The sequence below is a fragment of the Pyrus communis genome, chromosome 4 (assembly GCF_963583255.1).
Source record: "Pyrus communis chromosome 4, drPyrComm1.1, whole genome shotgun sequence".
In the NCBI taxonomy this organism is placed as follows: domain Eukaryota; kingdom Viridiplantae; phylum Streptophyta; class Magnoliopsida; order Rosales; family Rosaceae; genus Pyrus; species Pyrus communis.
In genome coordinates, this window is record NC_084806.1 from 10,098,671 (window position 1) to 10,121,663 (window position 22,993).

At 36.1% G+C, this 22,993-nt stretch overlaps 2 protein-coding genes across 2 annotated transcripts; one reads left to right on the plus strand and one right to left on the minus strand.

Moving 5' to 3' along the window:
• Positions 1-3,774: 3,774 nt before the first annotated feature.
• LOC137731124 (condensin-2 complex subunit H2-like) lies at positions 3,775-8,637 on the plus strand. The gene is made up of 11 exons (XM_068470216.1): positions 3,775-4,211; positions 4,296-4,395; positions 5,253-5,362; positions 5,446-5,588; positions 5,680-6,115; positions 6,209-6,384; positions 6,456-6,620; positions 6,706-6,801; positions 7,381-7,482; positions 7,630-7,788; positions 7,934-8,637. The coding sequence occupies exons 1-11, from the start codon at positions 4,010-4,012 to the stop codon at positions 8,315-8,317; spliced, it is 2,073 nt and encodes a 690-aa protein (XP_068326317.1). The 5' UTR covers positions 3,775-4,009; the 3' UTR covers positions 8,318-8,637.
• A 10,571-nt stretch (positions 8,638-19,208) lies between these two features.
• Positions 19,209-20,510, minus strand: LOC137731125 (RING-H2 finger protein ATL2-like). The gene has a single exon (XM_068470217.1). The coding sequence runs from the start codon at positions 20,459-20,461 to the stop codon at positions 19,514-19,516; it is 948 nt and encodes a 315-aa protein (XP_068326318.1). The 5' UTR covers positions 20,462-20,510; the 3' UTR covers positions 19,209-19,513.
• Positions 20,511-22,993: the final 2,483 nt, after the last annotated feature.

Sequence of the window (22,993 nt, forward strand, 5' to 3'; positions counted from 1 at the left end):
AGCAGTTTTGTCAAGCTCTTCAGAAGTCACAATGAGATTTATATTATAGACATAAATTGTAACTATTTCAACCATATAATGTGACTACTTATTAAACATGCATGGGCATAATTCATTATTTATGTATCCATGACTATTAAATACTCACTAAGACGGTTATACCACATCTACTCAAATTGTTTCAATCCGTAGAGTGAACACCTCAATCTAATTGAGAGAGTGTTCCATGTTCTAGTATTATTTGATCCAGTCAATGTGAGTCATTTTAGAAATTTCATATATATTTCTATATCAAGCTTTCCATAGAGATACGCGCTTGCTGCGTCTATAAGATGCATATTTAGTATTTCATAAACTATTAAACTAATAAGGTAACAGAACGTTATAACATCCATTATGAGGGAATACGTATCCTTGTAATCAATCTAAAAATGTTGAGAGAAACCTTGCACCATGAAGCGTGCCTTATATCTCACTATCTCATTCTTCTCATTATGCATCCTTACGAAAACCCAGTTATAGCCAATGGGTTTCACATGTGAAGGTGTAGGAACTACGGGCTCAAACACCTTGTGTTTCGCAAGTGAATCTAGTTCGACCCCCGATTGCTTCTTTCTAGTTTGATCAATCTATTCTACGTCATCATTTATCAACGGAACACAGTTCAATGTCTTTGCTCAGCATAATACCAGTAGCTATTATGTATGTAAATGTATCATTGACTATTATCTCATTCCGATTCGAAACTGTCACGATCCAAAAATGTATCGTGACAGCGCCGCTAATCTTAAAAACGCATTAGAGTTGCATACTTTGCCTCAGAACACGACAATTCTCTTGTATCTTTAAGATACGCAAAGCCTCTAATACTATTAACAAAATAAATATCAAAGTTCAAGCAAAAGCCATAACATTCAAACCATTTCATAAGCAACCTTTTTACAAAAGAAATCCTCAAAGTTTAGTTTACAAAAGCCAAGGGAGTAATAAGTTTTAGATAAATATATACGTAAGCAAAAGAGGCTACACATAGACATTTTTTACTAAAACCAGAAAATCAATATTTACATTTCAAAATATGATTTTCTGACTCGAAAGCTTTAAGGTTGACAAGCGACAACCGCACACCTTAGTCCAACTCTTCCATTAAATATCGCATAACACCTGAAACTGTAGGGGTGAGCATCACATTCAATCAATTGCACCCCCTCGAAAGGCACCCTAGCTAGGTTTGAAACTAGATATACCTTTGTACTACGTATAAAGGAAACAATTTGCACAACAAAAACCTTTGGCTTGAGTTAAAATTTATTTCATGCTCATACAAGTTAACTATAACGGGATCCCTAATTCTTTTTGTCCTGACAACCGAACACGCAGCCAACTACCCATACGTAAAAAAATATTCTCAAATAATACCAACAAAAGATAGGGTAATGAGAGTGTCCACTTACAACCTGTACCACATAGACACAAGTACCCTCCCCTTACGGTTAATGGTACGAGTCCGTTTGTATAGGACCCTCCAGAGGTTTAGGGGACTAAAGCCCAAGGTAGTCACGCATCCCCCCTGATTCTCAGGTCGTCAGTACAATATAAAATAACATAAATCACATGCTAGAAAAATCAAAACTCTTTTTCCTAACATGCAATTCTAACAACCAAAAAATCCAATGCATAGTTTGCACGCATCAACATTTACATAGAAAATACATACCGAAAACCGCAAACCAAGTTTAGAACTACGTTTAACCCCAAATCTCAACTAAAACTATCAATCCAATATATCAAATTGAAGCCCAAGAAACAAGGAATCGAAATATACCATTGGGTTCCTCGGCCGTGGCAAATGGCTCGAAAGCCATTAGATGTCTGCCTGAAAACTAGGGAACTTTTCCCCGCGGTGTTTCTACAGTCAAACAATGCCAAAACGTTTCAAAAAACATGCTAATTGTACTCCTAAACATGATTTACAAAGATTAGAAGAGTTTTTTAATGTTACCTTTGTCGGAGATGGCGAGAACTCGTCGGAATATTTCGGGAAAATTGTGAACAATGGCAGAGAGGGAAAGATAAGCTTGGCCTAGGTTTGAGCTTGGGTTTGTGTCAAGGTTTTCCTAAATCGGGGTGGCCTAAGTTGTTCGCAGTGAAAAATGGCGAAATGGTGGTGCTGGTGGTGGTGCTTTAGCGTGGTGAAGTAGAGAAGGGGAGAGTTAAAGTGACAGAGTGTTAGAGTGAGTGAGAGAGAGCTGGAAAGGACGAGAAATAGTTCCCAAAGTGTGTGGAACAAAAATGCCACGTGGAAGAGACAGAGAGGTAAGTTTGGTGTGGGTGTGGGCCCTACTGACAGAAAATTATTGAAATAATTTAAAATATCCCACCAAAAATTAATATAAAAGTAGTAGTAATAATAATAATAATAATAATAATAATAATATAATTATGAGAAATATATAAAATATAAAATAATAATTTTTACAAAAGTATTTTTCGGATTCGTAGTTTAGTAAAACCTTCGATTTCAATTCCGTTTGTGCTTACGTGCTCGTATCGTTGAGTACTTCGAGAATACGGCAAAAATAATAATTTATACATGTCACGAATTAAGGGTCAATGAAAGTCAATGTTTTTGCCTTTAGGGCATTTTGGTCAATTCACACATTTAAAATTAATAAAATCGTAAATTAAGGACGGGTTGTTACAACAATAATAATTACAACAAATAGAAAAATAAAACTATTAAATTCGAACATTTTAAAAAGTAAATATTGTAAAAATAAAAAATAATATTTACAACCCAGAAAAATTGTTCGTCCAATTATAGTGAAAAAAAATTTGTATACTACTATGCTGAGGGGTCTGGTGACTGCTGGGGCGACTCCTAGGATGGGTGCTGGGGGGCTCCTAGGACGAGTGTTAGGGGGCCTCCTAGAATGGCACCACAAGCTCGGATGACGACGTGGGAATAGTAATGCCAAAAGCTGACAAGCTATGGGATACGACAACGAAGTACTAGCGCACTAATTCCCTTTGGCACACCGACTCCTCCTCCACCTGCTGAAGTCTGGAATCAGTCTTGATCAATGGAGTAGAGTTAGATGAAGAACAAAACCCGTCTTCCCGAACCCATCCCACTCCTAGGCCACAAAATTGAAAAAGCGATTCACCATGTTCTCCTGGTCCGGTCGATGGAGAAGCCGAAAAGAGAGATGAAATGGAAGAAAGAAGCACGGAGGACGAAGAGAGAGACAGTGGGAGGAGGGAAACGGGGTAGGGTTTAAAAGTCTTTTAGAAAAAGAATAAATATGTCAATAATATTTTTATTAAAATGTGAATGGATAATAGGACGATGGGTGGATTTAACAACACTCACACAAAGAGTGGGTGCAAAAGAGCTATTCTAGTTTCTCTTGTGTTAAGTTCTCTCCTCCCACAGACGGAGATGACAAAAAGTGATGGGCAAAGATTTGACCGTTTTATCGTTATTTGTGGAGCATGTGTGTGGTACGTGATAAAGTTTTAATAGAAAAACGAATGAAAACTTAGGGGATCTAGCGACAGGTGGTGATTGGCTCTTAACAAAAGTTTAGGGTGACAATTGACTAAAACAAAATTTTATAGAGTTAATTAACAACCGATTACAAGTTCAAAACAAAAATGGGCGAATACTCGAATAAGATATGCAAAAATGAAAATACAAAAGGGGTACAATTACAAAGGAGCGGGAAACGGCCATCGAAACTTTTTGAAAATCCCACACGCGCAGACACACACACACACACTCTCTCTCTCTCTCTGCTCGCTCTATCCATCTTCCTGCCGAAACCAAGCTCACGAATTGCAGTCTCAGAGGAAATCTTTGACTATCCGTCTGTCACACACTGTTTTCCAATTTCGACTTAAAAAATTTATCGCTTTCCGAAACCCCCAAATTGGAAAACCCTAGTATCCACGAAATGTGAATCCAGCACCTCCACAATGCGCCAATGCCCAGTTCTTCTCACAGGAGATGACTAGCGCCAAAGACGAACCGGGTGGAAGCAACAGCGGCGGCGGTGGAGGCGGATTTCATAGGGTGCAAGCAGAGCGTGACCTAGAATCCAATTGGGAACTCGATCTCGCACAAAAACTCGAAGAGTATTTGCTCAAGATTTGCTCCGGTGAAATACCCACTGAAGCAGAAGGCCATGTCGCTATTAATTTCGCAGAAGGTGTTCCTTTTACTTCAGACTACTATTTTTCTTTTAAATTTTTTTACTTTCGGAATTGTTTGTGATGATTTTTGTTGGGTGTAGCTGCGCTGCTTCTTCAAGGTTCTGTCCAAGTGTATAGCCGGAAGGTGGAGTATCTGTACTCGTTGGTTTTGCGTGCTTTGGAGTTCCTTTCCCAAAAGGGGTTGGTGTTTCTTTCCCCTCCATTTTAATTATTTTTTTTAATTTTATTGTAAATTTATATATTTTGAATATTTTGCTTCGTGGTGTTGGTATTTTTTCTAAATTTTATGATATTATTTCAGTAAAGATTTGTTCTTTGTCGATATGCACCCAGATATGTGCATTTGTGTGTGTGATTAGGTTTCTAACTGGCTTTTGAGTGTTTAGAAAATTAATTGTCCCAAGGTTCTGCAGTCTATACTTTAACTTGGCTAATGTGTTCAAAATGGTTGATTATCGTATCTCATCAACTTTCTAAATAATGCAGTTACTAGAGAAGCATTGGGAGTCACACCTACGTGTGATAAGATTAGAGAAGGTAGGTTTAGGCTGTATGAGCATAATAATGGGATTTTGATAGGTGAATAAAAAGTTTGCAGCTACTTTCCCGACCTGGAGCGTGAACTGGAAATTGGTTCTTCATATTTCACCTATAACCGAAGAAGATACTTAGAAGTAGAAGGTAAAAGTGAACAAGAGGCTGAACTAACATGGGAAGAAGTATTACAAAACTATAAATCTAAATAAAGATAATAAATGTAACAGGAGATACTAGATAAGAAAAAAGAATTGAAGAGATCCATATAATGATCACGTTGTGTTATGTCTTGGAATAATCAAGGTAAGTCAGTAGCTTTGTGTAGAGTTTCTGATGTGTCTAAAATTTCTGCTCCTAGGAAAACATAGTGATCATGATCATATCATCACTTTTGGGCATAAGCTTTGTGTTGCACGAAACTGTGCTTTGGAATTGCCTCTCTCTCTCTCTCTCTCTCTCTCTCTCGTTAGTTTTCTTATTTTACTGTATCCTTTATATAGGCAGCATGAACAATCCGAAGGAACATCTGTTCGGCCTGAAGAAGGTGGGAGTTCCCATGCTGTTTCCGATGAAGAAAATGATATTTTTTGGAGCTTAGATGACATTGCAGGTACCCATTACTTTCTAACTCTGTATGGACTATGGAGATATAATTGTGCAATCTTCATCCACTGAAATCAATTTTCCTTGCAGTGGAAGCAAAGAATTGCTTAGATAGTCCATCGGGAAGCGATGCTCCTCTGAATCCCTTTGTGAAGCCACCAGCAAACCTAGTTGTGCTCGAAGGTGATTGCCTAGATACTACTGGTGATTTCGGAGAATTAGAGGCATATCTGGTACCATAGTTTCTTCCATCTGTTAATTTTTTGGATCGTTTACTCAACATATGTATCTAAAGTTGTTTGGTCACAAAAATTATATCTGCAGCTGGCCACCAACGATCTATATCAGGATTTCATTTTATTAGATCCATGTGATGCTGTAGCAGTAAATGATTATTTGAGTGTGGATGGAGTTGTTAAAGGACAAAATAGTGCTTATAGGGTCACCTCAGCACGAAAAAGTCATCAGACTCCCAGACGTTCAGGTGGAACTGCACATAGGTCATCTCTTCATAAGGGGCAGGATCCTAATATTAATCAATCTCCTATCGTCGGTTGCAGTTTTGAGGCAAATAATTGTAATATCGAACCTGATCCTCCTGCCTGCAATGATTTTGATGATGGTACTCAGGGATTTGATATGGATGATAGATATTCAGAGCCCAGGGACTTGGATGATTCAGATGATGATGGTGATGATCCATGGAAGCCACTGAATCCCCATGAACCCGGGAACTTGAAAGTGAAACCATTTAGGAAAGGTGGTTTTCAAATGTTAGTTTTTTGAAATTGCACTTATAAATTATTATGTACCTAACACCATGCTTCTCTTTCATTATGTTTTCCGCTAGCAGTCAAAGCTTCTAAAAGGAAAGGATTCAATTCTACTAAGCATGTCTCTATTATTACACTTTTTCCACCTGCAAAATTGCATGGTACTATTAGTCCAGAGCTCATAGAAATGTGGCAGATTCGATGTCATGCCGAGGAGAGACAAAAGGGATCCCAATCTCCTCCATTATTTGAAAAGGTTTGTTTTACAAAAATTTGTGTAGATGTTTGTTTTTTGGTTGGTTGGTGAACTTGCTTTCTCATTTGCAGCTACGGGAATCCCTTGTTAATGGAAGAGAAGAATCCTTTGATGCCTTTTGCAATCCTCTAGATGCAAATGAGGATACTGAATATGATAATGAGATCCCTGATATTGGGCAACCTGATGCTGACTTGCCAGAATTCATGGATGGTGTACCTGGGCACAGTGATATGGTTAGACTGCACAGATAATTGATGATTGCATGACTTAAAATGAACTGGGAACGTTTTAGATTGCTAATCTATTGATATTATACAGAATGAGGACAGTGGTCCTCAATTTGGTAATGTTGAAACATTTGACGACAATCCAAATCCTCATGCAAGCCTGGAAGATTTGTGTCGCTCTCACTTGGTAAGTATACATATCTAACTTTGTTTCTGGGTTTTGGCAGCAGTGAATTGTTGAGCTGCAATATATTATCTTGTTAACTGGATTTCAGAAACTCTATCTGAGGTGGGGCATGTTTAGTCGATGGATTATTTTAGTTTGCAACGGAAACTTGATAGTTTGATCTGCAGCATCATTCGACACTCTACTCTAAAAGGAGTACTTTGTAATTGAGGCCAAGAGTCTGAAGCAAAGTGTTTTTTGAAAAGACAGTCTTACTTTATAGGTTTATTAGGATGGATTTTTTATTTCAGCGTGTCAAGAAGGATGCATATTCTCATTAGGATGGTTTTGTTTATGTACTCTGAAAAGTATCTTGTAGAAGTCACGGAAATAGCTTTTAAGGTATTTCAGGTGACTAGATCGTGGAAGAAAGAGCCCGCTTCAAATTTTTTTGCTGGCAATTATGTGTCTTGTCTGATTTATTTTTCTTTTGCCTCTTTTTTCTTTTACCTTTGGGCAAAATTATAGTCTTTTTCCTTATGTTATACTTTGGTAATTAACTGCAACATTTTGGATGACTACCTATGTTCCTTCTCATAGGACACTCTCCTTGCTAGCATAGCTGAAACCGAGAAACAAACTGAACTAGCTGCTCGTGTTTCAACATGGAAACACAAAATTGAGTACAACCTGGAAGAGCAAGTAGGTTCCATCACTTTTGCTTCCTTTCTGTGTGTCAACACTTTCCTTACAGAAAAGTAAATCAGAATAGCCTCTAGCTGTGTTACATGTTTTCTTCTTGTTTTTCCTCTACTGATTCACTAAAGGAGTTTGCTATGTTTTTCTTAGGAATCACACCCTGCTTTTGATATTCATGACTACGGAGAAAGAATTCTTGATAGACTATCCTTCGAACCAGACAATGAGAATGTCTTGTCGTTTGCTGATGTTGTAAAAGGTCAGGAAAAGTATGATGTCGCTCGGAGTTTTTCTTCGCTCCTGCAACTGGTATTTCTTTTGTACATATAAGCACATGTTTTCTTTGATTTAGTTGGTGTTGCTAAAACCCAATCTGTATTAGCTCAGATTTTATTCGTAGCTTTCTGGGTGTTGATTTAACAATTGAGTTGTGATGTAATATTATAATTTTCAGGTTAACAATGGAGACGTTGAGTTGAATAGGAGTGGGGTTGATGGTGAGTCTGTTTGTTACACAGCCGCAAATCCCTTCCATGTTCGGCTCCTTAGGCATGACAAGAGAAGAGAGCAAACTGGATTTCGGTTGTCCAGAAAGAGAGTTAAGTCTCCCTTGAGGAAAGCATCTCAAAATGTGGACAACAGCAACACACGGACTGAGAAATCTCCTTCAGTCAAGTCATCTTCTAAGGCACATAAATCAACAGAGACATCTCCTCAAATAAACGGCAAGTTACCTGTGAAAGTTGGAAATGTTGGTGGCAAACGGTGCACTCCTGAAGCAAAGCGGAGAAGAAAGTCTCGATTTGTTGAACCAGTTGACCTACATTCTGCTGAGTGACACAAAATGTCATTGACAATTAACAGTGAATCGACCCTAAACCCTATCATAGAGGCCATTCAACACATTGCTGGACGGTTGAAATTAACTTAGAATCAACCCTAATCGATGCACTTGTAGTGTACTAACAGTGAATGATAGCAACCTGTAATATCTAGTTAACGTTATTATTCAGTGTACACATTAGTATTAAGACCCTCTAACACCATGTATCATTATCCAAAAGGAAGACTCGATCTAGTTCCTTGAGTGGGATGTGATTTACGTGCATCCATTTTCACCTGCTGCACACTTTTGACTATTTCTAACTTTTGGATAGAATAAACGGAGGGTGCCTAGGAGAAAGATGAGTGTGGAAGTCATTTGTCCAAGTCCACTTGCATTGCTTCATTTGAAACCAAAGTCAAAAGAACATAGCTTTTTCGGGTGTTTTAACATAGCTTTTTCGGGTCTGAAAACACGTGACTAAATAAAAGGACTTGTTTTCACATTACTTTGTCAAAACATCCCTTAAAAGGACTTGCTTTCACATTACTTTGTCAAAACATCCCTTAGAGTATCTTCGAAGGAGATATTAAATTCAAAACATCAAATTTGAATTCGATGGTTGACTTGGTAATTTGACATATTATCGATATTTTCCTTTTACCTGATATGTCAAAATTGGTTGCTTCATTTATTTATTTTTAAACAAAAATAATAAAAATTGGGTTGTTAGTGGTTTAAAAATAATAAAATAATACTTAAATATGCTAGCATTTAAGATAAGGCAAATGGAATGCCTTTGGAAATAGCAAAAATCATATTTGAAGGCAACTTCATATTTGACATCCCTATGTCCATCTCAACTTAGCATTTTTTTCATGTCAGCTTTGACATCTCGGTTTGGAGAAAATGGTATATAATTTATTACTGTTATATGTCTATATGACATTTTTGACATCTCCTCTAGAGATGGTCTTAGAATATTAACCGAAATCTTGTACTTGAAGATTAAAATGTAATATGCAAGGGAGCTTTAATGAAAAAGGCTTGGGCCAACAAATATTTAACCAAAAACCATCTCAAAATGTTATTTAACCAAAATTGCTCAAATTTTAATAAAAAACCATCCAAAACTATTGTCCACGGGGCAAACTTACAAGCCCAACCCACTACAAATCTACAGTTTCGTAAATACCCCTAAATGATTTGATATTGTCTTGACTCTTCACCAACCTTAATTCAGCACGAAACCCCCCATAATAGCTCCCTATCTTCCTATCAAATCGAATTCCTCCATTTCAAAAACAACCAAATCAAAGTTCAAATCAAAGTTGAAAAATGAAGCATTCATCAGAACAAAACCGCCAAAACAAGTTCAAAGAAGTTTAATGGCAGAAACCAGCAAAAAAGTGTCTTAAAAAAAAAAAAAAAAAAAGAATCAAAACATAAAACTGTTTCTGGATAACCCAAAACATAACACTGTTTCTGGAAATAAATCAGATACAGTGTTTGTTTTGTCTGTGCACAAACAAACACTGTATTTGGAAAGAAAAGAACCAAAATCCAGAAACAGTCTATGTTTTAACCTTTGGCTACTTCTTTCCTTTCATGCATCAGTTGATTATATTTAAGAAACATGATGCTTATTTTTCTTTGAATCCAAATACACTGAATTTCACTATTTCTTTTCTAGCTTGCATTTAAGAAACAATGTGTCTATTTCATTTGGATCCAAAAACAGTGAATTAAATTTTAGAAACAGTGTTACTTAAAATCCTAAAACATTTTATCTTTACAGTCCAGAAACAGTGACCCATCATTATTATTGAATAACATGCATATCTCAAATTTATTTTCTGGAAACAAACGATGAACCCCACTGACGATGAAAAATTGAAAAATAGTACCTCGAATACACTATGAATAATAACGACGATCACATTTCAACGAAATAATACAAAATATAAATTAAATAGCATGAGGATCTATATTTTTGTTTCAAAGAAAAAGAAGAAGGTCTGCAAAACAATGATGAACTTCATTAATGACGAAAATCTGGAACTTAACCTAAAAAAGTTATGGGTAAAATCGACAAATCATAATTTATTATAGTTAGGCCATTTTTAATTGAACTACTTTAATATGGGTCTTGTACTAATCATTAAACAATACTATATGATTTTTTTTTTTTTAACTAAAACTTTTCAAGCTATTTTCATTATTTTTCATTTCTTTAAATGATGGAGAGATTGTAATGAAAGATGCAAAATGTCAGACATTTTATATTTTTCATTGGTCGAAAAAATCTCCAATACGGAAGCCAATTCTATTGTTACAGATTTTGACAAACTTAGGGTATTTTCTACTTTGCCTCGTTTCTATGAGAAACTTAAATAGGTTAAACTACAATCTCATAGTTTATGTTTTAAAAATTACAATGTAATACCTCAACTTACAAATTCATTGCATTGTTAGATTCCGTTAAATTTTTTGTTAAATTAGGTGTTAAATAACGTGCAGGAGCAGGTTCACTTCTTTGCCAATTGAAATAAAAAATTTATTAATTAAGAAATTTTTATTTAACAATTGGGAAATTTTTATTTAACAATTAATAAATTAAGAATTTTTATTTAACAATTAAAAATTAATTTAAATAAAAAATATAAAAAACTCATCAGCCCTCCACTTCACCCCCGTCGCCTATCCCCATAATCCTGTCTCCCTCCCCCTATTCCCAGAATCCCATCTCCCTCATCCCGCCGCCACCAACTTTCCTTGTCTTCTCCTTCCTCCAACTCATCTTCACTCAGTTCTCTGCTTTTTTTTTTCTTCAACTCATCGTACTTTCTTCCCTCAACTCATATGCATTCTTCTTCCTCCACTTGCAGTGAAACTTTGATTTTTCCCAGGAGAAGCTAGACATCTGCAGAAACAGACTCGGTGGGGAAAGGGACTGTTGTGCCCACTCTCTCCTTCTCTTTCTTCCCTTCTTCCCTTCCTCCTGGGCTTTTTCAATTCGAGCAAAAAAGCAGCAATCAAACTCATCAAATCCATCTCCGTCGCACCGGCATCTCGGTTGCAAGTTGCAACCAATCACAAACTTGCATCTGGGAATTCGGGGGGAGTGTTGGGGTGGTGGGAACATGAATCCCAGCGAGTTGACGGCGGGATGGACGAAATCCCAACGAATAGGCGCCAGGACCAGATCCAGATCCGCAAGAGAGATTAGGTTTTGTTGTGCACTTTCTCAGATGTTATTTTTCTGGTTTTTTTTATTTTTTTGGACGAAATCCTTGGAATCATCTTCACTTCACTCAACTCATCTTCGTCAGTAGAGGCCCAGAGGGAGGAGAAAATTTTCAAATAAAAAATTCCTTGAAATAATTAGTACAAGGAGAAGAATAAACCAACCCAGAAAAAAAAATCAGAAATAATCAAGCGAGCCATCGTCAGCGGGGACAATCCGATGACCGAAGAAGAAGCGGTCTTCACCTAAGTTATGAAGGTGAGAGTGGTGTGGGAGCAGAGAGGGCTGGAATCACTGGTTCTGGGGGACAGTTAAGGAGAATGCATGGTGATGGGGGATGAGTTCCTAAGCTAGGACACTATTCAATACATTTTTAATTTTTAAATAAGAAATTCTTAATTTATTAATATTTAATTAGTTTGTTACTCTAGTTGGCGAAAGAGTAGGCCCCATTCCTATCACGTCAGCATTTAACAGTCAATTTAACAGAAAATTTAACGGAATTCTAACATTGAAACAAATTTATAAATTGAGATATAATTTTGTCATTTTAAAAACATGAGATATGAGATTGTGATTCGACTTATAATTAAGGTAGTTTTGTGTGAAACATTAATGTACATAAGTTTTTGCTGGAATAGCTGTTATTAAAAACGTGTTTTTCTAACACATTTAAAAACATTTTTGGTTGTAAAAAATGTGATGCATATTTGAAAAGATGCCAGCTACTATTGGAATGGGTAACAAATACCAGCTAACGAATGGAAACCCCGCTAATAGTAATAACCAAGATTGATTGGGGTTGGATAATCGATCAAATGCTTTTAGCTCTTTTAGAGATTGGAGGTGGATTGTCTATCCTCTCATTTTCATATTTTTCCTATACTCTTCTGTTTGTGTGGTCGCGGTTAAGCCACGTCAATATTTGATATTCCTATTACCTTTTGTTTTATTATTTTTATAAAAAAAATTAATATAAAATGTTGATATGGCTTAACCGTGACTACACCTCACAGAAGGGCATGGGAAAAGTATGGAAATGGGAGGGCAGACAATCCACCTCCTTAAAGATTAGTTCCAACGGCTAGTTGCTGACGTCAGGGCGACATCAGCTAGCCGTTATATTTGAAATTTTTTTTTTTTTTTCAAAATTCTTTTAAAAAAAATTAAAATTCTATTTTTTTTCCTATAACTTCCTAATGTCACATCTCAACCCGAGCCCCCACCACAACCTAGGCTCGACTCTACCGTAACACTATATTGTTCGCTTTAGGTCCCGACCATGCCTTTAAGGTTTTGTTTATGGGAACTCACACGAGAACTTCCCAGTGGGTCACCCATCATGGGATTTCTCTCGCACGAACTCGCTTAATGAACTCCAAAGCCAGTGAGCTCCCAAAAAGCATCATGCTAAGTAGAGATGAGAATATACATATAAGGCTTACAGGATCTCATCCCCTAGGCGATGTGGGATGTTACAATCCACCCCCCTTAGGGGCCCAATGTCCTCGTCGGCACACTTCCGGCCAGGGATTGACTCTGATACCAAATTGTCACATCCCGGCCCGAGCCCCCACCACAACCCGGGCTCAACTCCATCGTAGCACAATATTGTCCGCTTTAGCCCCAACCACACCCTCACGGTTTTGTTTCTGAGAATTCACACGAGAACTTCCTAGTGGGTCACCCATCATGGGATTGCTCTTGCGCGAACTCGCTTAACTTCGGAGTTCCGATGAACTTCGAAGCCAGTGAGCTCCCAAAAGGCCTCGTGCTAGGTAGAAATAGAAATATACATATAAGGCTTACAAGATCCCCTCCCCTGGGCGATGTGGGATGTTACACCTAAGCCATTAAACAACATTAAATAACATTAAGTAACATGAAACAACATTAAATAATATTAAATAACATCTGAGATGTAAAATTACTCACACATCGACACGTGGCACTCGAAATCCAGGACGTAAAATTATTGACAATCCATCATGTAAAATTATTGAGGTAGTTTGATTTAAGTAACCATATTAATTCAATTAAAATAATAAAATATGTTTGGCCCTATGGCCCTTTGGCCCTCTCGGTTGGAGGTGATTTTTTTGTCACAGGGCTATGTTTGGCCTGTGACCCTCTGACCCCTCGGTTGGAGATGGTAAGAAAAATGGCATGACACTGTTCATTAAAATATTAATTTCTTGGAGGGCTATAGGACCAAAGAGTGCCTTCTGGCCCTCCTTCGATTGGAGATGGCCTAATAATCCCCAATATATTGATTCTCGAGCAAAAGTCCAAGATGAGCCAAGGCGTCTGTGACAAAGTTTGCCTCTCATTAAATATGGTTCCACACAATGAAAGAGTAAGCAAGACAACAGGCATTGTAACATCCCACATCGACCAATGGAGAGGGGGTGATGTGCCTTATATGTACATGCCCACCTCCATATAGCACGAGGCATTTTGGGAACTCACTGGCTTCGGGTTCCATCGAAACTGCAAAGTTAAGTGAGTTCGGGCGAGAGCAATCCCATGATGGGTGACCCCCTGGGAAGTTCTCGTGTGAGTTCCCAAAAACAAAACCGTGAGGGCGTGGCCGGGGCCTAAAGCGGACAATATCGTGCTACGACGGAGTCAAGACTAGGATGTGTTAGACATCCTCAATGATAGATTTAATCCTCCATGGGACCTCCCAATTACCTTGCACCACCTCAATAACAAGTTTCGAGTCGCCCTCATCAACCACCCTTTGAAAACCCTTGGACTAAGTAAACTTAAGCCATTCTTTCAGGCACATCACTCAGCAACTGAAATAGTAATCTCAATTAACTTTGATAAACGAGATGTTGTAATTTCATTTTCTTACTAAGCAAAAATGATAAAGTCATATACACAGATGTTACATTATGTGGAATGAAAATATGACAGTCGCTTCAAATTAAAAAAAGAAAATGGCAAGACAAGTAGAGAAACTCAAATTGTAAATAACTTGAGGGATAGTTTAGTTGCGGTCTCTGATCCCTAACTGTTATAGACTCAAACCTTATGCATTTTAGATTTTTGATTGAAGTCCCTCATAATAATAAAAGAGATGCAATAATATCAATAAAGACTCAACCCTTATTTTTTGCTTTCATTTACACTACCAATTTAATTATTCAAAATTACTTATGAGTTTTGATAAAATAATAATAATAATAATAATAATAATAATAATAATAATAATTGCTTATGGGTGCATTATAGATTATTAAAAAAAATGGGATTTTATTTTATTTTATTTATTTTTATAAAATGAGCACATTTATATAATAAAATTTGGCTACATGTTATATATAAAAAAATTGGTACATTTACATAAAAATGTGGGTACATTTTATATTAAAAAAACAATGGTACATTTTAGATTAAAAAATAAATAGATTTTACATTAAAAAATAGGTACATTTTACATAAAAAATGGTACTTACAAAAAAAAATAGTGATACATTTTACATATAACAAAGTGGTACATTTGTAAAAAAAATTTGGTACGTTATAAATAAATTATGGGTACAAATAAAAGGTTAAAAACATTATGAGTACAAATAAAAGTTAAAAAAAAATAAGGGACAAAATGAAATTAATATATGGGTACAAATTAAAATTTAAAAAAATTGGTACAATTTAAAAAATGATTGCAAATTAAAAATGGGTACAAACTAGAAATAGAAATATATGATAAAAAGCTTAGCCATAAATATAATACATCGAATGTAACGTTTCTAACACTAAATGAATATATTTAAAAGTAAAACTTAATTATGTTGACATGTAAATATTTTATTTTTGAATAATTAATGTCGTTTATTAAAACCTAATTTCTCCATATCTTAATAAGGTCTAACATCTAGCATGTCGATTTCTCAAATCGGATTTGGATCCTCTCCGGAGCCCGAGGAGTGGATATTCCTGACCAACATATGTGGATCGTTGGATTTTCATCCAACGGCTATAATTATTAAACTTTAAACGAATTCTTTATTTATAACCGTTGAATAAAAATTCAACGATTCACATATGTTGGTCAAGAAAAATCTCTCATTGGGCTTCGAAGAGGATGCAAATCCCTCTCAAACCTACCAACCAAGACAATTAGTCAAATAAAGTCTCATCATTGAGGTTACGGCAAGGTAAAATACGAGCCTATGGTGTGGCAAAGGTGACTCAAAGAGAATCTGAGTAAGTAATCTGGGTAGCTTTGATTTTTTCAACAACTACATTGATCCAAGTCAAAAGCTGTGTCAATTGACGTGTCGTAGCAGCATTTGACGTGAGTCAATGTCACCGTCGACATTACTTGCTCCATTTTTCGTGGCAAAGTCGGGGAAGACGAAAACCACGAGTCAAGATACAGACATCACGACTAACAAAGCGCGTGCCGTGTGGAAAAAGCCAACCGGACGTGTTTTTTCAGGAGATTAGGTCAAAAGCCCTAAACAGGAAACCTGCATATTTTTCACGGTGTAAGATTCCAAAATCATATTTATTTATTGTACATTATGTGGTTAGATATTATTATAATTTTTATTTAAAATTAAATATAAATAGTATTTAATAAAAATCAACCGTATAATGCATGATGAATTGATGTAATTAAAAAATTCTCAAGATCCTTATAAAAAAAATCCTACGAGAATCCTATTTTCATGTTGTGCTTTGTTACGGAGCTCAGGGAACTTGATTGTTTAATCTTTAATTTCCCAAAACGGATTTTAGTACTCTTCTTTAGTTGTTTACACGTCAAAATGAATATTTTGTAAATTTTTAACACTTACAAATTGGACTTTGTAGTGCGTAAATGTTTAAAATAAATCACATATTAATGAAATGATAGATTTTATGTATGCTTAACTCTCCTTTATTTTTAATAATTTTTTTTTTATAAAACTTCAACATTCTTCAATAAATTTCTAAAAAAAGATTGTAAAAATCACTAACTTTTAGACCTTAATTTCAACCCCAGCACCAAAAAAAAAATTTATTGAAACAATTTTTTATACGATCAATTAGTCTGTGACAACAATATGAATTAGTCTGTGATGACAATAAAAAAAATAACAGTTGAGGTCATATTTTTTGTAATGGTAGCATACTTTGGTAAGTCACTCTACAGTATTAACGGGTCAAATATATACGACAGCGGGAACATGTATCCATGCAGTGGTGGAGCCAACATGAGATATTGGCTATTCATGTCCCAATAGCTCATAACTCTCATGTTTTGGCAGAAATTGATGGAACTCAGCATAACTCGGTAGGTACTTGCTACAAGCTGAACGAAATAAATTTAATAAAGTATTTTTGCCAAACTTACAATCATTTTTTTATAAAATTCTAACTCTGTCATGTATCTATGGGATGAGACAATTATTATTCACTATTGTTTTTAATGACATAGTATTAAGAAAATTTATCATTCCGATATTGAAAAAATATTAGAATTACCAATAACGTTCTTCTTTAAGTCTAATCTCTTTGCCACTCAGTACCACCGTCTGGTGGTATTCCTCTTCACTTGTAAGTAAGAAGTTTTAGGTTCGAATCTCATGAATAGCAAATTCGATACCAAATTAGATTGTCAATTATGTGGTTTAGCCGAACTCTTCCCGTTCCCTTAGTATAAAATATATCGTTGTACTAAAAAAAAAAATATCAACATAATAAAATAAAAATAATTTACCCTTATAACTCTACCTTCAATATATCTTAAAGTTCACAAGTTATCCAATTTAATTTAATCCGAGCACTCATCAATCCCTAAATATCGTAATATGTGTTATGAATTCCCTGGAAATGAAACATATTTATCTTGTCTTTTCTTTTTGGATAATGCTATTTATACAATCGTTTTTACTTCTCACATACTTTTATTAGTTTTTAATCATTAATTTTTTTTCAATTTATTCAATCTTAAAATAAAAAACTAAAAAATAATACGGAAGAGGTTTTAGAACAGAACTTCGATAGGCGAGAGGTGTAAGCACCGCGAGGTGTGAAGCGATCTCGTACTAAACTAACTGAAAGAAAGTAAAACCAATTGCGGTCAGTCTCTTTAGTTGCCGCAACATAGGAAGTCAATAGATTGAGAATGAGATGGAAAATATTTTGTTTCTTTTCTGGGGGCTGCATATTGATTGAGACTAAGATGAAATCATGGTCGCAAGAACGTGTCAAGGAAGATTTAATTTAATTTTTTACTTATGAACCAGGTTTTTTGTTTTTTGTAGTTATTTTAAGTAGTAAAAAGCTTAGTCAATTTGACTGGCACTTTTTCTGCGTCTAAATTCGAATTCCGATTTTCACCTACCACATTTTGGATGAATCTAATATATTATCCTATGATTTATTTAAGAAGGTTTCCAAAGAAATGAAAATACTAATAACATTGAAAATTAAGGAATTTAGATTCGTCATAGAATAAAATTACAATTCTTACATGAAATATGGGCAAACATAAAGGAAAGAATAAATTGTTGCAAGTAAGATTATCGTGCATCTTGTTGCTGCCGCTGGTGATGGTGGTCTCTCATTTATTATGGATAAATTATATTTTGTACCCTCAAATTTGAATTCAATTACAATCTCCTATCTCAGTTTATTATTTTCTTCTTCAATGTTTACAAAGTGTCTTTGATTTTCCATGTGATTTCTTTTTATAAGATATTTCACTTCCTCAACAACTAAATTATTAAATTTTACTGAATGGACCTATTTTTCAATCATTCAAAGAACTTCTGTAATTATATATTATTCATTCATAACAATTGGAAAGCAACAAAGTAGTGGCTCACTGAACCACCAAAACTTTTGTTCTTATTTCCACATCACTTGGAAAAATATTTACACCAATATATGGCCAGCATATGATAAATTTGTATATACGAAGTTGAAGTTTCCACCACGCATATGTCGTGTGAGTATATTTACGTTATTAGTATTTGGTCACATACTAGATAAGATACATACATACATATGATTGTATATACCTGATGACAAAATAGACATAAATTATACATCTGGTTGTCAATTATTGTCTAATGACATTCATTTTCACTTGTAAGTAAGAAATCAAAGGTTCGATTTTCACCAAAGGTGAATCTAAATCACATTATTGCTAACCTATTGTGAACCTTAACCTACTTTTCCCATGTTCTTAGTGTAAATAATATCGTTTGTTTAAAAAAGAAAAAATTATACGCATGCTTACGAGACATAGTCACATACACAAATATTATACACCTAATGGCAAGACATAGTTACAAAACTTGTCTCCTAACGATGCCATTTGTCTTCATTGATACGAATATCTAGGGGTATTGTAGCTCATTTTCATTGAAAATTTTCAATTCTAATAAGAAAAAACACACATACGAAAGTTATAACTTTTTTTTTTTTTCTTTTGTTCTAACACACGAAAATTGCAACTTAATTGGTTAAGATCATTCACTCTTATGTTCAGCTATGTGTTATTAATTTTTGAATTATACAACATCGAGTTCTGAAAGATCCAAATGGAATCAGCCAAATTTATGCCAAAACCAAATCATTTTTGCAAATATTCTCTTTGTCTCCATTTACTTGCTCCCTCTTTTTTGGTTAATTGTTACCCGCTCAACACATTCATTTGAAATTTCAAAACACCCCAAAAGAATTCTTGCATTCTAATTTTTGTACCAATATATTTGTATAATTAAAAAAAAAAGATAAAATCGAAGGAAAACAAAATTTTATGTGATGAAGGAAAAATAAATAAACTTTTTATACACGTCCAAAAACAGCGAGAATTTCCACTACTGCCACAATCGCGCCACGTATAAATTTAATTTCCACATTTGCCCCGATTGGCATTGACTATTTGACTGACTGATAGCCGCCGGATGTCTCTGCCCGCAAAATTTCGATAAAACTACCGCCACGTCACCATCTTTTTACTCCCTCCGAGTGCACTCGGTGGTCCCTTGTCGGCCACCGAGTTCGATACCCGACTCGGCCACCGAACTGCAACTCCCCGCGTTTACTCCCGAAGGTGAAACGCCGCCGTTTCGTCTTTCCCGGCTTAGTATTCTCCTAAACGACAACATCCGACTCATCGGCGACCTAAAAGACTGACCTGCAGGTGATTCGCCGCGTCCGGAGTCCTCCCCCCTCCCGAAACTCTCGTTCCTTCTCGGAACCACGATGTTCGACGGCTTTCTCCACGCCCCTGACGACGTCGTCTCGTAATTGCAACACTCCGAGCACAAATCGGAGCTCGGACCCGGTTCGCCTCCTTCAGGTTCGCAGACACTAAGAAGCACGTCGGGCCGGGTTTCAGACTCCGGGCTCAGTTCCACGGGGGCCCGGCAAAGGGGACACGTGGAGTGAGAATGGAACCACATATCAATACACTCGATGTGGAAGCTGTGCTTACACTTCGGAAGCAAACGCCCCGTTTCGTCGTCCTCGAATTCCGACAAGCAGACCGCGCACTCCAAAATCGGCTGCTGCTGAAACAACGCCGTCTGATCCGATTTCGACGAATAAACAAATACGGGGAGGGAGTTGAGGACGGAGGCGTCGAGGCCGCGCGTGGGGGCGGCGGATAGGGCAGCGGCGTCCTCGTGAAAGACGATGTGGGTGCGGCGGTTTCTGTGGTTGCGGCGGAGACGGCGGCGGCGGGCGTGAAGAAGGTACCAGCGGGCGTAGAGATGGAGGCAGACCATGAGGATGACGACGAAAAAGAGGATGACGATGGCGCTGAGCATGATCTTGCCGCTGAGGGCGTATCCCTGCCGGGGGGCGGGGCCGTACTGCTCGGGCGGCGGGAGGGCGGTGTGGGGCTGCTCGAACAGCGGGTGGTCGGGGTCGAACTGCACGGAGTCCAGGGGGCGGCCCATAGTTGGAGCACAGGGAAGGTGTATGATGCTTTGTCTGAGAGAAATGGAAAGAAAGAAAGAATATGAAGTGGGCGTTATGGGTATGGCGAATATTAATAAAGAGGGGAGGGGAAAAGTCGGGAGTTGGAGACTGAGGGGAAGGTTCTTGATACTTTCATTTAGCGTTAACTGCTGCTCTCTTTTTTCCTACTGATTACTGTTTAATTACGAGTAATACTATGAAAACTAAATTGGTTGATAAAATTTTGAAAATTAAAAACAGGAAAATTTGATAATTGATTTATTATTTATATAAACGTACTTATTTTTATTGATAACACATCATTTAGTTGTAAATTTAATCTCTAAAAATTTAGTCTCTGAAGGAGATGTCAAAAAATCCACATCAGCAATAATAGTAATAAAAGACATCACTAGTGTTTTTCAACCGAAATGTCAATTCCTATGTGGCATGATATGGAAAGTCAGCAGAAGAAGTTGTTGTCAAATTTCACAGCAGCTTCAAATCTATTTTTAGTAATTAATAAATATTTTTTTTTAATAATTTTAATAGTTATCTTTTGTTTTAAAATACTAATTACAATTATAAAAAGTAAATAATAATTTAAATTTGACATATCGGTTGGAAAGCAAAATTTATAAAAAGATCAATGTGCCACATAAGACCATCTCCAAAGAAGATATCAAATTTTAAACCTAAAATTTAAATTTAAAGGCTTATATGACACTTTGACATCTTTTACTTTTGCTCTCTAGCTGATATGTCAAATTTTAAACATAAAATAATAATTCATGTATTTTTTTTGCATTGGAAATGAAAAGAAAAAAAGGATAATGCTTTAAACTAATAAAAAATTAATAAAAAGCATTTAATAATTAATTAAAAAATTTGAATGTGCTGTCAAATTTGATAGCAAAGGAAAAAGATGCCAATCCATGTCATGCCACATCAGATTTAGCTTATCGGTTGGAAAACATTAATGTTGTCTTTTGTTACCGTTATTGTTGATTTGGACAATTTGACATCTCATTTACAGATACTCTAAGCTTTCAAATTTAAATTTTGTGTTTAAAACACCTCTCTTAAAGATGGTTAACATTACCTTTAATTACAGAAACAGAAAGAGAAACCCCGCGGCTTCTACTGTATTTAGTCTCAATTTTCAGACGCCTGCCAGGGTTGACGCGGAATTTACTGAAATGACTGTATTGCCCCTTGTTTGCTACCCAAAGTTTCTCCAAAATTCGATACGTTTTCTTGTCTGCTTCCCCTCCCCCCTTCCCTCCTTTTGACAAAATAAATAAATCATTCATTTATTTTTTCAATAAGATTTGTATTAGTTTTTTGCCCCGAGTAGATAGATGTTCCTCGCTCACAATCGAATGGGAAAACTCATACATAAAGGTGGACTTTCGATAGACGCGATGAAGATATTAACAAAAGCATATGTATCGGGATACAGACATATTATTTAATTAGCGAACATCTTATAAAAGAAGTTTATTTTATAAGACTAACTCGTAGCATTTCTGTCATTGTGTTAGAGAGAATTACAAACTCCTTAGTGTACATAAAGCATAATTAGATAGGGATTCATTAACTACATTTACATATAGACCGAAAAATGCAATCACTTTATATTAGATATTAGGAAGGGGGACTTCAATTCAGAAAGAAATAAAAAAAGTTGAAATAGCGTATGAAATACCCCAAAGACTCCCATGCCTTTCTAGACCAACCAAATTTCCAACAAGTCTTTCTGTTAAATATCTACTTTTCTGGAAATCGAGGTTGCCACAGCAACCAAAGGCAGTATAATTGAAAAAGTGAAAACTCTTTGTTTTTTTTTTTTTTTTTTTGGGAAGGAGGATTTCTGCTTCTTCATTCCCAAGTGCCAATTCGATCTTGCGGTTAGGTTAGTAGTCGAGCAATGAACGTAACCTTCAACCAATCAGCGCTCTCTGCCATTCTTCTCTCTATCCACTAATGGGCACCATGCTCAGTTCTACACAGACCTGTTAAACTCAGCAGAGTATACGGAACAAATTTTTTAATGTGTCCGAAACATGAGGCGATACGTCATATATTATATATATAAGACCAAGACCACCATCCGCCAACAAAGCATGATATTGAAACTATTAAGAAACTAGATGTTGACATAAGGGGAAACACAAAGAGATGGATTAGGAGATAGTATCCCAAGTTCCCAACTGGTCGGAATAGTGTCTTGTAGATTGACAAGGATGATGAGATTGAGATTCATATTGAGATTGGATCGGTTCGGTCGGTGTGTTATCGGCATTGTCCAAACCAAGTGAGATTTGAATACCTCATATGGAGAATTTCATCAAGTCGATTTGTGTCGTTGATGAAATCCCTTTGATACAAAGGAGGCTAGGAGGTTTCAAATTTGGCCTTTTGTACCGAAAAATTTATGGGTGCAAAAACTCAAATCACGTAAGCTATGCGACACTACTTAATAAACAAGCCAGAATTTTGTGTTCTTATCCCACCTGCTCATAGTTGGT